At 39.5% G+C, this 15,774-nt stretch overlaps 1 protein-coding gene across 1 annotated transcript; it reads left to right on the top strand.

The window, feature by feature from the left end:
* The first annotated feature begins 13,404 nt into the window (after positions 1–13,404).
* LOC117637807 (germin-like protein subfamily 1 member 20) lies at positions 13,405–14,468 on the top strand. Its single transcript, XM_034372829.1, has 2 exons — positions 13,405–13,531; positions 13,912–14,468. The coding sequence occupies exons 1-2, from the start codon at positions 13,405–13,407 to the stop codon at positions 14,466–14,468; spliced, it is 684 nt and encodes a 227-aa protein (XP_034228720.1).
* Positions 14,469–15,774: the final 1,306 nt, after the last annotated feature.

Here is a 15,774-nt window from a genome sequence, read left to right as displayed (position 1 = left end):
CTAATATAGTAGAAAGAGTATAAGTAGGATTCCACTTAAGTAGGATTACACTTAGGGCACACTTATTAGCTACAGTTCCCATTTGTCTTGTAAAGAACTAGAACTCGAGCTGCCTGCAGTTATGAGACCGGACGTAGCAAATAAAGTTACTCTTACCCATAGAAGAAAAGGGTGATCCGAGGTACTGCCATTACCACCAGTTTGTGGGACATCCAACCACTGCCTGCCAAACTTTGAGGAAAATCTTGCACGCCAAGATACATAATGAAACTCTTAAGCAATTCTCCAAGAAGCACGCTATTGACGAAGAACGCTTATCAAAGCGTAGAGGAAAGGAGATAGCCGCAGTCATTACATGCTTTGATGACTTGCTTGATGATGATGAGTTGTGCCACCCATGGAAGAATGACCTAAAGCCACCGGAGGCTATTTGGGAGCCTTGCGGAAACATGGAGAAACCTTACTGGCATAAATATTCAAAACCCTGGAGCTATAACACCTCATGGCCACTTATTGATGGATGAAAGGATGGTTTCAACAGCAAAGTATTCACATTTGACATGCCGGAAGAATGCCACTTGGGGGCTCCATTTGGCCAGTAAGATTATTAAGAAACAACCGGAGTAATGTTCCATAATTTCACAGAAGCTGAAACGAGTGTGATGGAGCTTTACCTAGGTATGAAGCAGGGGCCTACCACTTCACAGGTTTTTCGAGGAATCCAAAGTTCAAGTGACTCTTCGACCAACTTGGCTTTGGACCACAAGCAAGGTAAGCAGCTGTCGTAGCCCTTATGAACATCTCTGTATAGTATGGCCCTCATTGCTTTACTGCCCAACTACAAAGGTTGTTTTTGGAAAATGACAATGTTGTTGCCTCCACTGATGAAGACATGGAAGGCCCGTTCGCAGTCTAAGAAGCTTACAACAATGGCTACTACCGTTTGGTCTTTATCAAGGAAGGCATGCTAATGGATCCCATCAACAGGAAGTGACTCAAGCCTTACTACTGCTAAATTAACCTTGCATTCTATCCTTTTGTTATTGCTTTTCTTTCCGTTTTAGATATGAGCTCCTTCTATATTCTTACCTTATGCTTTTGGAAAAACTTTTGTAAAAAGCACCATCATGCCAAGGTGTTAAATGGACTTTGCAATGCAAATGAAGGTGTATTTTGAAAAAATCAGTCTCTAAAGCTTTTCCCTTTCTTTATTTCGAAGTTCCTTTTCGTTGAAAAAAGAAAAAGTATATGTGTGTATATGTATAAGAAAAAATCGTAAGCAAATTTCCCAAAAAAAAAAAAAAAAAAAAAAAAAAAGAAGAAAAACGTCATTTAGCAGTAAGTATACAAGCGAAGTCACTCAAATGGGATCCCAAACTGATAACAAGCACCATGCCTAAGAAAAATTACATGGGGTGAGCAAGACCAAGCTATTAGGAAGAAATGTACAACAAAATGTGTACGCTTTGGGGTGCTAGAACAAGAAAATAATTGGGTGCTCAAAGCTTTACGGCAACTAAAGTCTCGGATTTCACGAGAACCTCTTCAAAAACATGTGTTGACTTGGCTTCTCTAAAGAATGATAAGAGGGGTATGCATGATTAAATATCTAAGGAGGTCTTGCAAAAGCATTAAAACAGTGCGTCGAGGCTTTGTTTAAGGATTCTGCCAAAATTTCGACAGCATGTACCTTGCACCTACCACAATCCAATCTATTAAAATCTCAAGCAATTCATGCATTTCATCATTTCCAACCAAGCGAAGTGTACAAACCAAGCTGGAGCTCATTATCTCAATGCATTCCATCATTTCCAATCAAGCAAAGCATATAAAACAAGCTGAAACTTAATATCTCAAGTATTCTAAATCAAAATTTTGGCAAAAAGTGTAATAACCCAAAACAAAATATCTAAAAAGTAACAAATATCTAAAAAGTAGGATTAATATCTTCTAGCAAAAAAGACAATTTTGCCATCGCATTATTTAATAGGAAAAAAGTTGACTTTTTGATCGAGAAAGAATTTGGCAGTTCCATTTGCGCCATTGCGTAGAGCACGGCGAAACGAGTCCGTAGACACGGAGTAGACCCGAATCGGAGTTGTAACGAAGAAATACGATCAAAATACCGCGAAGGGAAAAATGGTAATTTGGTCAAAAAGTCAGATTTTTATCTCTTTCTCCCTTCTCTCTCGCTCCTCCCGATCGCGCGCCAGCCCGACCTCCGCCCGCTTTCGACGTCGCCCCGGCCGCCACAGGTGGAGCCGATCTCCGCCATTGGTACCAAACGAACCACCACTCGAGGAATCTGCCATTTTTGCCGATTTTCTAGTTTGAACTTTGAGCTCCTCGTTCTCCCTCAATTCTCCACCAAATCGATCGAGTAAGGTATGGTTTCTCAGCTATTTTTCATGTTCTAACTGATGGATGTATGGGTTTCGATCGATTTTTGCTCTAGAACGTTCGATTTTTGACTTAAAAATTGGTCGAAATTTCGGCCGCCGTGATCGGCTGTTTCCGGTCACTTTTTGGGGTATGTCCAAGAACAAAAGTGACTCCAAATGGGGTGTTTTACCTAAGATAGGAGTTTGGAGTCTTGGTTTTGAGATTTTCCGACAACCCATAATCGCTTTGGACACCCAATCGGCCCGCGCGTGTGGTGGCGCGTGGGCGAGGGTGGTGATGTGACTCTGTGTAGTTTTGTGACCCTCGTGTCGTCACGAGTGCGTAGGATTTTGCGGATCTCGATTTGGAGTCCGTTTCAGCCCCGAGTGGATTTTTCATATCGCGCGATTCTTGGGTGCAGTGTCGTCAAATCGTTGGATCGCACTCAATTTTGGATATGTCGGTCTACATGATATCAGGATCGTGTAGGATTCGACGGATTGTAAATCGGAGTCCCGGATACTCCGAAATCGCGAACCCTGGGGCTAAGGTTTGGATTTTAAGCGATAACGCGATTTTGGCTAATCCGACCGTCCGTTTCGGACCAAACTCGCGGAAGCCCAGATTGGCCATCGGAGATCGTGGACCCCACGGGTCCCGGATCGGCCGGTCTGGTGGTTGATCGCTTGGTAAAACTTCGGGTCTTCCACGACCGTTTTAACTATCCGAAAAGCTAAAGTGGGCATAGGAATAACTTGGAATAAGTATACGCATTGCTAGGAGCCGGGGGTAGGGTGTTTAATTTAAATTCTTTTATTGAGCAGTTTATTAATTTAATCTTTATGGGTAATCAGGCACCAGAGGCCCGACAGGACCACAAGAGGGACCTTCAAGAGGTCCAGCTAGCTTGGACCAGCAGTGAGTGGACTTTCTTTCATGAATGATTCTATATAAATGAGTTATATAGATGATTTCTATAAATAAGATTTCATAAGTGATTTTATATTGATTTTATATAAATAAGTTTTTATAAATGAGTTTATCTGAATAAATTTCAGTATCTGATCTTGAATAAGCGTTATTATATGTTTTCCGAGCATGAAATGTAGCGTAAAACATTCCTATTTTTATATTACTCAGTTGAGCAGTAAATCTGAGAATTTCGATACAGAAATGGCAGCTTACCTCAGATTTATCAGATTTCAGAGACTTATCAGGTTTTTTCTAAATAGTTGTTTAGAACCACCTTGTACCCGCCTTTTTATTTGGTGATTACCCTCAGACGGACCGATGTCTACAGACATCCAGTCTGTTTACAGTTCAGTCAGTGCACTTGACTTGCCTCACGAGACCTGGTGTCCCGAGACCTGCCAGGATTTGCGGCTCGGCTGACTTCGTGTCCCCGAGACCTGCCAAGATTGCGGATCAGGCTGACTACGGTCCCCTGTATCTTGCCAGAGCGGCTCGAGTCGACTTGGTGTCATCGAGACCTGCCGGCGGATCAGGCTGACCCTAGTCCCCTGTATCCTGCCAGTTTGCGGCTCGGATAGACTGCGTGTCGCCCGAGACCTGCCAGGGGAATTGACGGATTTTCAGGGGTACACTTAGGTGGTAGTTTTAAAGTAATTTGAGCACTTTTATGCAGCTATTGTTTTCAATCATTTTATATCAGTTTTCTCAATATACGTGCATGTTTTATCTTTTCATATAATTTTTCAGGTTTACAAATCTATACACATACAGTTATATATATATATATATATATATATTTGGAGGAATACTTTATATTAAACACAGTTGAACTCTAGCCTTACTTATTAAGTTATTTTACAACGGGGGTTATTATTATGTTCTAGCTTGTTTTTAAGAACCTTATTTTTGTCCACTCACAACTTTAAACTTGTTTTTCGCCCCCAGGCCGTAGAAGTGCGCAGGGATCCACCATCGGGCCACTCTTAGCTTCCGCACCGCCAAGAAATGTAAGATTTTGTTGTCAAAGTTCTGTAAACTTGTAGAAATGCTCTGATACCTAGTTGAAATTGAGAAACCGAGTTGGTGTGGTATTTGAGCTTGTTTGACAGGTGGAAGACTTTGGGTTTAGTCAAAATACAGGGGAGACTCTGCCGAAAGACTCTGCCGAATTTTCGGCAGAAGTCTAAGGGAAATTTTAAAAAGCTTTTGAAACGAGAAGGGTAAAAAGGTCATTTGTGCCCGACATTCGCCAAGTGTCGGACACGCACAGGACTTGGCTTGAATTCCAAAGCGAAAATTGGGTCGGGTCCTGTCAAAAAGTATGTAACAATGCTATGTTTCAAGGTTCCAACAACATAAGCTTTAGGCTCTCTAAAAAATTTAAAAAAAAAGGGTACAACTCAAGCCCAAATGTGGTCAACTGTCCTAAAGAACTATACACCCTGCGGTTTCGAAAGCTAGTCCCCCACACCAAAGAAATGCGACCTGCAAGGCGAAATAAGGATAAATGTTAGAACGGGATGGTGCTAGATTTCTAAGTTGGACTTGAAGCCAACACAAATCGCAAGACAATCAACCTAGCAAAGAGAAAAGGACAAGCCTGTAAAACAATTTCGTCAGCATCCTGGAAATCCACACAGCAAAGCTAATTTCCTTAATGTCACGGGACCACAAATTGGCTATTTTTTTAGATGAAAAAGCAAAGTCATTCACCCTACACACATGGGTTCAAAAAAATCAAGCATATGACAGAGATGGTGCCATACTTTTGTCCTCTTCTAACCTTACCTAAGCATCTTCTACAGGTTTTTCACTCAATCAAGACAAGCTATTACTCAGTGAGTGTCTAATGTTCCCAATTGGTGGATATTATCTTATTTCAAGGAAAAAAAATAAAAAAATACACACGTACACACAATAGCAAAACAGAGCACAACAGCAGGGAACTAGGAAGAAGAACCATGAAACTTCAATCTTCTTCTTCATAGAATTCCTTACAAGCAAAAAACAAAAAGGGGGCGATGCTTACCGCAGCTCTCCCTCACAGTTCTCTTCCAGTCAAAAGGGGATAACCAGGAGACACTTGTGTGACCTCCCCTTTTAGCGGCTAGACCTGGCATTCGTGTCATGTTTGCAGTGTTCATGTCAACCCGCTTTTCTTAACGGATGACAAGACACGACCTGTTAAGAAAACGGGTGAAAAGTATCAAACATGAACACGACCGGTTACAATTCGCGAATCACACGACACGACCCGTTTCATCCGTTAAGAATAATAAAAAAATGAAAATTTAAAATTTTAAAAAATAAAAAGTAAAAAAATAATAATAATAAAAAACCATCATGCTTTGAAGCTGGTATTTCTTTTTTGAGCCAAATACATTCCATTAAACAGCCACTAACAAGAGAGAGAAGAAATTAAGGAGGAAAAAGAAAAAGAGAGTTATGAAAGGAAGGAAGGGGAGATTGTAGGTGATGGTTGAGATTGAAAGCTGGATGGTGGGGTGAATGGGTTGAAGCTTTCTCTCTCCGCACTGTCCGTAGTTTTCCCCCTTCTCTCTCTCTCTCTCTCTCTCTCTCTCTCTCTCTCTCTCTCTCTCCCCTATTTCTTTATTTTTTTCTGCATTCTCTGAGAATTATTTGGCAATAGTACAAAAAAAAAAAAACCCATAAACACAGAGAGACCCATTCGCTCCCCCCCATCCATTATGTTATTTTTCCCCACGGCCTGAAGAAAAAAACCCAATGAAAGATGGATTGAACCAGGGAGCCTATTGTTGAATAGTTTAACTCCTCTAAGACCTGGAAGGAGGCCTACCGTTAAGAAACTTAAAAGTCTAAATGGGGTAATCCATGACAAGAGGAAGAAGAAGAAGATGAGGTTGTTGACAGAGGTTTTTGGAAGAGAGAAATCGAGAGAGAGATTCCAAGAAGAAGGAGAAGATGAAGACTTGAGGGAGAGAAAGCTGCGGAGAGGAGACGTAGAGACGATGCGGAATGAAGAGAAGCTAGGGTTAGGAGGGATTTTTTAGAATTGAAAATTACAAAATTACCCTCGCTTAACGGTTTAGTTCGTGTATTCACGAATGAGTAACGGGTCAACAAGATCTCAACATGGCACAATAATTTAGACACGAATACTGAATTTTTCGTGCGAATTCATGTCATGTTAACGGGTTGTGTACAATATTGCCAGCTCTACGTGCAACCACGGCATCGACGCATACAATGATGACGAAAAGACCGGAGGAGCTAGTATTCAAAAGAAAGGAAAATAGAAAAGAGCTCCCTCGAGACAACTTCAGTCGGACCAAAAGGGGATAGAAATTTGGGATTCCTTCCAGTGGCTGTGAGCAAGTTCTTCACACAAGGAGCGACAGGGTGTGAGATTAGTATGGGCTTCCAACGGCCTCAAACGGGTGCTCCTGTTATTTCTTTGTTGTCGTTCTCTCTCGCTCTAGGTTTACTGAAAAAAAAAAAAAAAAAAAAAAAAAAAAAAAAAAGGATGTAGAGAGGGACTTACCCTTTTCATGCATAAGGAGAAAAAAAAAATAGAAAAAAGAAAAAGAAAAGGAGGGAAAGGTCACGTCACCACCATGAATTCGATTTTTAGTTGGGTTTGATTATTCAGACCATTTCAATACGCATTCATGGCCCCAATAATCAAGGGGCTAATGTTGATGCCTAAAAAATCTAAGGCTGGGCCAAAATATATTTCTAGCCCAGTGCAACAATTAACTGAGAAAGGAGCCCAACTGGAGTACGCAAGAATTTGTCGTATGCGCTTGCAAAAGTCATGGTCCACGTGCCGCGCCAAGCAAATACGCACCCCGCCATGCAAGGAAGTCGTAACAAGCCTGTAAAATGTACTGGTTTCATGAACCCGCGCTTATTGTCCCGTCAAGCACCGTTTAGCCTAGCCATAGCCCATTACAATACAAAAAATGCTTGAGCACAAACATGCCAAATAACATGATATGTCGAGCGAAAAAAACCTTTATTTTGGCACCAAGCCACGCTATGTGCTTAAGTGGGCCCAAACCGCATGAATGCCTAGGGCTTGCTGAGTGGGTTATGGTATGGATGGTTATGAGTGTTCATGAGGCCCATTGTGTAAGATCCCACATCAACCAACAGAGAGGGGGCGATGTGCCTTATATGTGCACACCCGCATTCATCTAGCACAAGGCCTTTTGGGAGCTCACTGGCTTCGGAGTCGTAGGAACTCCGAAGTTAAGCGAGTTGGGGGCTAGAGCAATCCCAGGATGGGTGACCCACTGAGAAGTTGCTCATGAGCTCTTAGAAACAAAACCGTGCGGGCAGAGAGGGGGGCCCAAAGCGGACAATATCGTGCTACGGCGGAGCCGATCCCGGGATGTGACACATTGATGGTCCAAAGAGTGGAAGATTTGGGCTGCTTGAGAGCACCAAAACTCAGGCCCATTTCTTAAGCCCAATCACATAGGCATGCATGAGAGAGAAAATGTTCAACTCCTTAGAGAAATGACGCATGACATTAGAGAAGTAGTGCAACACCTTAGGGAGATAGCCCAACATCTTATAAAAATATCCAACACCTTCCAAAATACCCCCAGCACCCTATTAAAACCAAATCAAAACCAAGCTATCATTAAAACCAAGTGAAACCCATATGCATGGACTGCTGGAAGTAAGACACCTTTTAGACTAGCACCCTTACCCATTCTTTCCTCTATAAGCTGTGTAGGAAAATAAGGAGGAAAGCAAGAGGTGCCTCACCTAGGATGGAAGGAGTCAGCTGCAGGAAAACCCCCAAAAAGCTCTACCCCAGTGTGCTTGGATTAAGGAATTTTCACCAAAGAGGGTTGAATCGAAGGAAGTAAAGAGAAATGGAGGAGAAGACTTGGAAAAATTTGGGGAAAGCTAGCTAGGGTTCCTGGGCTAGAAAAGGCTTCCAGTGCCTATAAAAGGAGGCACCTCCTACCCATCTAGAGCACGACCAAGCAATCGTCAAGCTGCTGGAAAATCTATTCAAGTCACTCATTCTTTTATCCCCATCTCGCCCTCTTTTCCTTCATCAAATCTTCCCAAATTTCCCTCCCTCTTTTCTATGAATCTCTGTTTCCCATAAGAAATCCAAGCTTTCTCTCTCTATTGCTAAACTCATGGAGGCTTAGCTCCCATTCCACAAGCTCCTCAAGCCAAGCCATAATATTGATATGTAACAGTTGTCTGTCTTGTTGATGAATGGAACCAAAGTGCTTCCTAAGGCTGTACGAACTTTTCGAAGCACTCTTGGGGCTTGATTCTTGAACTCATGCACAAGGACACTTCATCCATTTGCTCTTTACAGTAGCCCAGGCTCATTTGCAGCTGCTGGAACGCAAAAGCCCTTACAATGGGTTATAGCTCGTATGGATTTTTTTCAAGTTTTTTTTTTTTTTTTTTCAAAGACAAGTTTTTTATAAATGTGATGTAGTATTAACACACAACCAATAAAAAATAAAAAACTGATAATACCAATAATGAATGAATAATTTTAATTCTTTAAAGATTCGAAGAATGCAACTTGAATAATTTTAATTCTTTAAAGATTCGAAGAATGCAACTTAAATAATTTTATTTTGTATTTGCATTGCATGTTTATTCATTTATTTATTTATTACTATCTTCTATCTTATGTATTAGATGCATTTTGAAGGATATATGGCTCATTATATCCTCATTAATTAGGTGTATCATTTTTTTGTTATCAACTAAATTCACTCGTGCCGTTGATTTTCTTTATAAGGTAGATCCAGTCCAATCCATTTAAAAAATCATGGATCCGTCCCTACCTCCTCCTCCACTCCCACACCCTCCGACGCCCTCTTATCCGATCCATGGCAGCGGGCCGTGCAGTCTGTCGAGATTAACTTCGCCAAATCTGGTTTCCACTATCTCCTGCATACCAAAGTCTCACTTTACAAAGTCTTCTCTATTCAAAAAGTTCGGCAAATCTAATTTGAAAGCCTACAGAATAACACCACAAAATAAACTTTACTAGGTCCATGTGGCTTCAAGATCCGCAACCACCAAAACGGGTCACAGCCTCTTCGATCGACTCGAAAGGCGTGGAAGTATCAATCTCCTCCCTCAAGCTTGCCCTTCTTATCCCCAACGGACTAAGGGACATGGAAGCTTCATGCCCATGACCTAAAGCCGTGCTATAAAAGAAGTCCAACCGAGTCTCGAACCTCATTTTCTTGATGCCAGGTGTCCCCGAAACCTGTTCGGCGGCCATTGCGAAAACCCCGAAAACTGTTTAAGCAAGCAGAAGCCTTTGAAATGTGTTTGGGGTCTTTCCCAATTTCTCATTTCATCAATCTCACAAAACTTAAATCAATTCACCAACCAAAACCCTCAAATCTCAATTTGTCATTGTTTAAGCAGCTGGACCATGACGATATTTTAGCTGGTGACAATGCTCTGGATTTGATGGACAAGGCGGTAGGGAGTAGTAGGAGGGTTTGGTGTGTCTGTGCAGAGAGGAGGGGTGGAGAATGTGTATGTGCGGTGGGAAATTTTTTTTTTTTTCAATTTTAAGATTTTTTTTTTAATGTCTTAATTTTTTAATTATTTGTTGACCGAATTGCCCCTCTACAACTAAGAGAAGTTAAAAAAATTTGATATAAATTGAGAATTGTCGTTGAATTGCTTCAAATTGAAATCACATAAACAAAATTGACAAAATTGAAATAACAGAGACCAAAATGATAAAAGTGCCAAACTAGAAAGATCAAAAATGACTTTTTTCCATTTTTTTTATACAAATGATAATCTACTTTAAATTAATCTAAATTACGAAAATGGGGATTCAAACTCAAGTGCACCAGCCAACTTGACTACGCCCATCTTTGCCTCATTTTGATTTTAGTAAAAAGTAAATTAGGCTTGTTTTGGGCTATGTTTTGTTGTGAGAAATTTGATATGTGTTTATAACATTGCGATGTTAGTGTTGTAAAATGTAAGATATTCAATGGTTTTTTCTGTTACTGTAGACCCATTGGAATGTTAGTTGTTTTTATAGAGTTTTAGGGGTCGTTTGGTACGGCGGACTGTCATGGACTGGACTAAATCCTAGGACTGTCTTGGATTAACTCGAATTGGACTAAACTGGATTAAGTACTGACTTACGTTTGGTGCTGTGTCGGACTAAGAAGTTGGATTGTAAAAATAGTGAAGACCTATGTTTGGTGTTGTGTCGGACTAAAAAATAATTTTTTTAATAATTAATTTTAATTAATAAAATTATATTATTTAATTTTAATTAAGGCTTTTTTGACATAAAAATAAATAAAAAGAAAACAAATAAATTCTAACATTTTTAACAGGCTTAAACTATCTTATCTCTTTTTTTTCTTTTTCTTTTTTCTTTTTCCCCTTTTCTTTCTTCCTTCCTCTTTTCCTCATTAACTTTTCTTCTTCCTTCCTTCTTGGCCCGTTCCTTTCTTCTTCTTCTTTTTTTCCTTCTTCCTCCTTTCTTCTTCCTTCCTTCTTGGCCCGTTCCTTTCTTTTTTTTTTTTCCTTCTTCCTCCTTTCTTCTGCCTTCCCAAGCCTCCCTTTTTTTTTTTGCGTTCTGCCTTTCCAGGCCGTTCCTTCTTCCTATTCTTTCCTTTCTCTTTTCTTCTTACTTCCTTCCTTTTTATTCTCTCTTCATGCCTCACCCCAACTTTTAAGAGAGCCAGATTCACTTCTGGGTTTGTGGTGGTTGCAAACACCCCCCCTCCTCTCTCTCCGGTTCCACTAATTAATAGTTGTGATGGTTCAATTTGGTGGTGATGGTTGTTGAACTGAGTATGTGGTGGCTAATTATGGGTGGTTTTGATGCTTTGTTTGACTAACTGGGTGGTGATGATGGTTTGATTGGGTCTGTGTTGCTGGTTATGGGTTTGATGGTGGTGGTGGTCTGATGATCGTGGACTCATGGTGGTGGTGGTCAAGCTTGTGTGTTTGATGGTGGTATTCAGTCGGACTCGCATGTTCAAAATAGCACCATCGCTATTTTGAGAACCATATTTCGGGCTCGCTCTATTAGCCAAGCGAGTCCCATTTTTTTTTCCCCTTTGGACTATACAATTGGCTCTTTAGTTTTAACCCATAAAAAACTTAACTAATTTGGAAGAAAGATAATTAATTTTGCTTAATTAATATAAAACCAAAGCCACCTAATTTTACCAAAAGGACATCCAACAACCCTAAAATTACTACATGTGCCATTGTAGAATTGTACCAGAAGGGTAGAATTGTCTTATCAGAAGGGTAGAATTGTCTTATCAGTTGTTATTTTTTACCTGACCCAACGAATCTGGGCCTCTCTTTGGGCTAATCCAAAATAGTAGTTTTTTCCTAGGTATTAAAACTAAAACTAAAATATCCAATATCTTACAAACTAATTAATAAAGTTAATTATGTCTAAAACCTAATTTTTCTTTAAATTAATCCCCTCCTTTACCAAACATAAGTTTCAAGGACTATTTAACATAGTCCAATCCAATGAGGCATAGTGAGGCATGCCAAACATGCCCTTAGTGTATATTTTAGGCTTTATTTTTTTCCTCAAATTTGAAGCTCTTAAAAATAAAAATAAAAATTTAAGGGGCCATGTGCCTCATTTCCTACCCACTGGGACAGTATTCCAACCCGGTTATAACTTCGCTTCCTTTTTATTCTCAGCCATCTATTTTTGTTACAGTTTATGGGCCCGCATTTTGGATCTTAGCCCGAAGGATGCATTTTAAGCTTTATATTTTTTTTTTGGGTTGAAATCACGTTTCATTAAATACAAGGTCAAATCTAGTTACACTAAAGTGAGCCCATAATGTGAGCTCAACCAAATACAACACAAAAGGCATAGAGCCCACTAGAGTTATAAAACTCACACGAAGGCAACAAGCCCACAAAACACAACACAAACTTAGGAAATATTTCTGACCCAAAAAAAAAAACCCTTAAGACAAAGAACAGGGAAATGTCGGAAGGAAGAGGGAAGGCCCCTGAAAATGGGACCCAAGAGAATGATCTTCTACTCACTATTAGGGGAAGAAAGGAGAGGGGAGAGGAGAGTGAGGGAGAAAGAGAGGAGTGGGGAGGAGAAACAGTGACCTCCTCCCCCCTCAAGCTAGGGTTATATAGTATTGTTCAGGTAGAGGGAAGTTAGGGTTGGGGTTGGGGTTGGGGTTGGGGAGTGCTAACTGGCATTTTAAGTCTACAAGCGGAATTGTTTTAAATTTATTCATACAATATTCTACTTTAATTTAATCTAAACTATAGAGAGGAAGATTCGAACTCGACTGCACAGTGATGAGTAAATCCGCTCTAACCAATTTGGCTAAGCCCATATCTGTTATGCAAGCGAGAATTTTAGCCATCAAATTAACTCCAAATCGCAGAATAGTGAAGAGAGAGCAAGACCAGCTTCAAACTAGCTAGAAGGTGGAAAATGGAAAAGAAGAAAAAGACATGGACTCAAGGTTCTACGGTGCAGGTGGAAATGACAGGAGCAATTTGGGGCACTGTTATACTTTATATGGAGACAAATTGTCACCATCAATGTTCATGAGAAACATGAATTTCTCTCTCTTTGGTAGAAGGAATCCATATAGCACAAAACATTGAACAATTCCATTGGGTTATATTTAGGGGTTCTTAGATATAGCACAACGAACATCTCCATTGGTTAAATACCACCTAAATTTTTTAAAATAATTATCTCCCTTAACAACTCTTTCTTTTTGGTACAACTCCTTGTACCTGGTCTTTGTCATCATGATTATATATATTCTTTTCTTCCTCACCTGACCTCGTACATGGTTTTTTCTTTGACATAAAAAATACAAAAAAGATTTTATCAATTTCCAAGTCTTGACCTGCTTCTAAATATTATATTCAAGTCTTTAATTACCTGCTTCCACAAGAAGAATTATATCTGTACGAGGACAAGACTAGTTCATTCTCTCCAATCTATAAATAGGCTTATATCCCATGAAGGATTTTCATCCCACTCTGAAACCAACTCTCTAAGCCACTACGATGAAAGATGTTCATTTTCTCATAAGCACTCTTGCCATATTGGCATTTGCAACCTTCCTTGCCTCAGCCTCTGATCCCAGTCCTCTTCAGGACTTCTGTGTAGCAATCAATGACACCAAATCTCCTGGTATATACATTAATATGCACAATATATGTTATATTTTACCTTACTATTATTTCCTCATTAATTATTTTGGTAAGGCTTTAAGAATATTATGAAGATTGTTTTTCTGTTAACTATATGCTTTCGCATGGCTTATCATGCATGAACAATAATCTATTTATTTATTTACTTATCTTTATAGATATTTGAATAATGTTATCTATACCACATTTACTGACTAACATGATGAGCACCTCTCTAACAGATTAAATAGGTTCCACTTATGTGGATTTAACGTATGTTACAAAAAGAGGAAGTATATGTGATCCAAATAGCTCTAATACTAAAGTTTAATTACATTTTTCTTCTTTTTTTTGTACAATCAGTGATTCTAAATGGGATAGCGGTGTTTGTGAATGGGAAATTCTGCAAGGATCCTAAGCTTGCCAATGCGAATGATTTCTTCCTCTCCGGGTTTCAAATTCCAAGAAGCACACAAAATCCGGTTGGTTCGACGGTGACACCTGCGAACGTGGACCAAATAGCCGGATTGAACACTCTCGGCATATCCCTGGCTCGCATAGACTTTGGACCAAATGGCCTAAACCCTCCTCATACTCACCCTCGTGGCACTGAAATCCTTGTAGTCGTGGAAGGTACACTCTATGTTGGTTTCGTTACATCCAACGGTGATGGCAATCGCCTATTCACTAAAGTATTGAACAAGGGAGATGTGTTTGTGTTCCCAATTGGTCTAATTCACTTCCAACTCAATGTGGGACACGTCAACGCTGTAGCCCTTGCCGCCCTTAGCAGCCAGAACCCAGGCGTCATCACCATTGCAAATGCAGTTTTTGGCTCCAAGCCTCCCATCAATCCTGATGTTCTAGCCAAGGCCTTCCAAGTGGACAACAAGGTTGTTGATTATCTTCAGAAACAGTTCTGGTACAACAACAGTTAAGAGAAGAAAAAAAACTTATATGTGAAAAGCAGAAAAGGCCAAGGAAGGAACGATTGCTATGCCTTATTGGAAGTATTAAGTTGGCATTATGTTTTTCACTACCTAAAAATTATTATGATCGAATATTAATTGGATAAGATGGTCGTTTATGCAATCAAACATATCATTATAGTGTGTAAGTTCTGTGTGTGCTCTCTCTATCATATACTTCTAGTTTGCACAATTCAAATTCAGTTGGTAGCTTTTTGAACCCAATGTCTTTCCATCTTTGATGCCCAGATTGTACCAACTTAATTAAATTTCTTTCTCTTTTTATAAAAAATTTAATAATTTTTTCCTTTTTCTTTTTTTATTAAAAAAGATCAATGGATTGGGCAACCATTCATGTGATCAAGCCAAGTCAACAAATTCTTCAAAAATTTTTTGGTTGAATAATTCTGCAAGTTCAATGCCAAGCGTAGTTATTTTGTAGATAAGTTGTAGTACGAATTTCTGTCATATATATATATATATATATATATATAAAAGATTTTCAGCCGTTTTACCTTGTGAAATATGACCTTTGTAAAAATTAAATTCCTGAAATAAAAAATAAAAAAATCAGCTAATTTAGCTCTCGAATGAATTAAAATCGCTAATTTAACCATTATTGTTAAGTTTTTTTAATTTCGTCCATTTTTCTGTTTAAAAAATCACATGACTTAATATTTTATTATTATTATTATTATTATTATTATTATAAAATAAAATAGTTAGAAAATAGAAAATGAAAGAAGAAAAAAAAGGTGACTTTCTCTCTCCCCGTCTCTTCCCCTCTCCACTCTAACACTCAGCCAAGGTTCTTGAACAGAGTAGCTTGCTAGATCTACCTAGCTGAAAGATCAAGAAGTAAATGCTCATGGGCTCATTCAATTCTTCCCAAGAAGATTATCCACAACATAATTAACCAATAACAGCAGTATCCCAGATCTACAACTATACCACCACAACCACCACCATCTCTCATTACCCAGCCCCCCCATCCCCAGCCTCCTCCCTCCAAAACCCAGCCGCTCCAAACCCAGATTAACCAGCCCTCTAAAACTCAGAATTTCAAGTGACGCACATATTTTCTGACAACTCTCTCTCCTCTTCCAAATTTACAGACAAAGCTTCAATCTAGCTCCCTCTCAGAGACACATCTCCATTGCCGCTGATTGTTTGGGCTTCTTCAACTAAACATGGACTCATCAATTTAGAGAGAGAGAGAGAGAGAGAGAGAGTAGTGATGGATGAGGCTGAATTTTTAATTTTTATAAATGTTTTT

Source organism: Prunus dulcis, chromosome 8, assembly GCF_902201215.1.
Source record: "Prunus dulcis chromosome 8, ALMONDv2, whole genome shotgun sequence".
NCBI lineage: Eukaryota > Viridiplantae > Streptophyta > Magnoliopsida > Rosales > Rosaceae > Prunus > Prunus dulcis.
The sequence above is the reverse complement of the archived record's forward strand: the minus strand, read 5'-3'. Positions and strand labels throughout refer to the sequence as shown.

Bases quoted from the DNA above. Each gene is read 5' to 3' on its own strand.
- LOC117637807 (XM_034372829.1), top strand. From the start codon at position 13,405: ATGAAAGATGTTCATTTTCTCATAAGCACTCTTGCCATATTGGCATTT. The intron at 13,532-13,911 runs GTATATACATTA...TAAATGGGATAG, and splicing joins CAATGACACCAAATCTCCTG to CGGTGTTTGTGAATGGGAAA.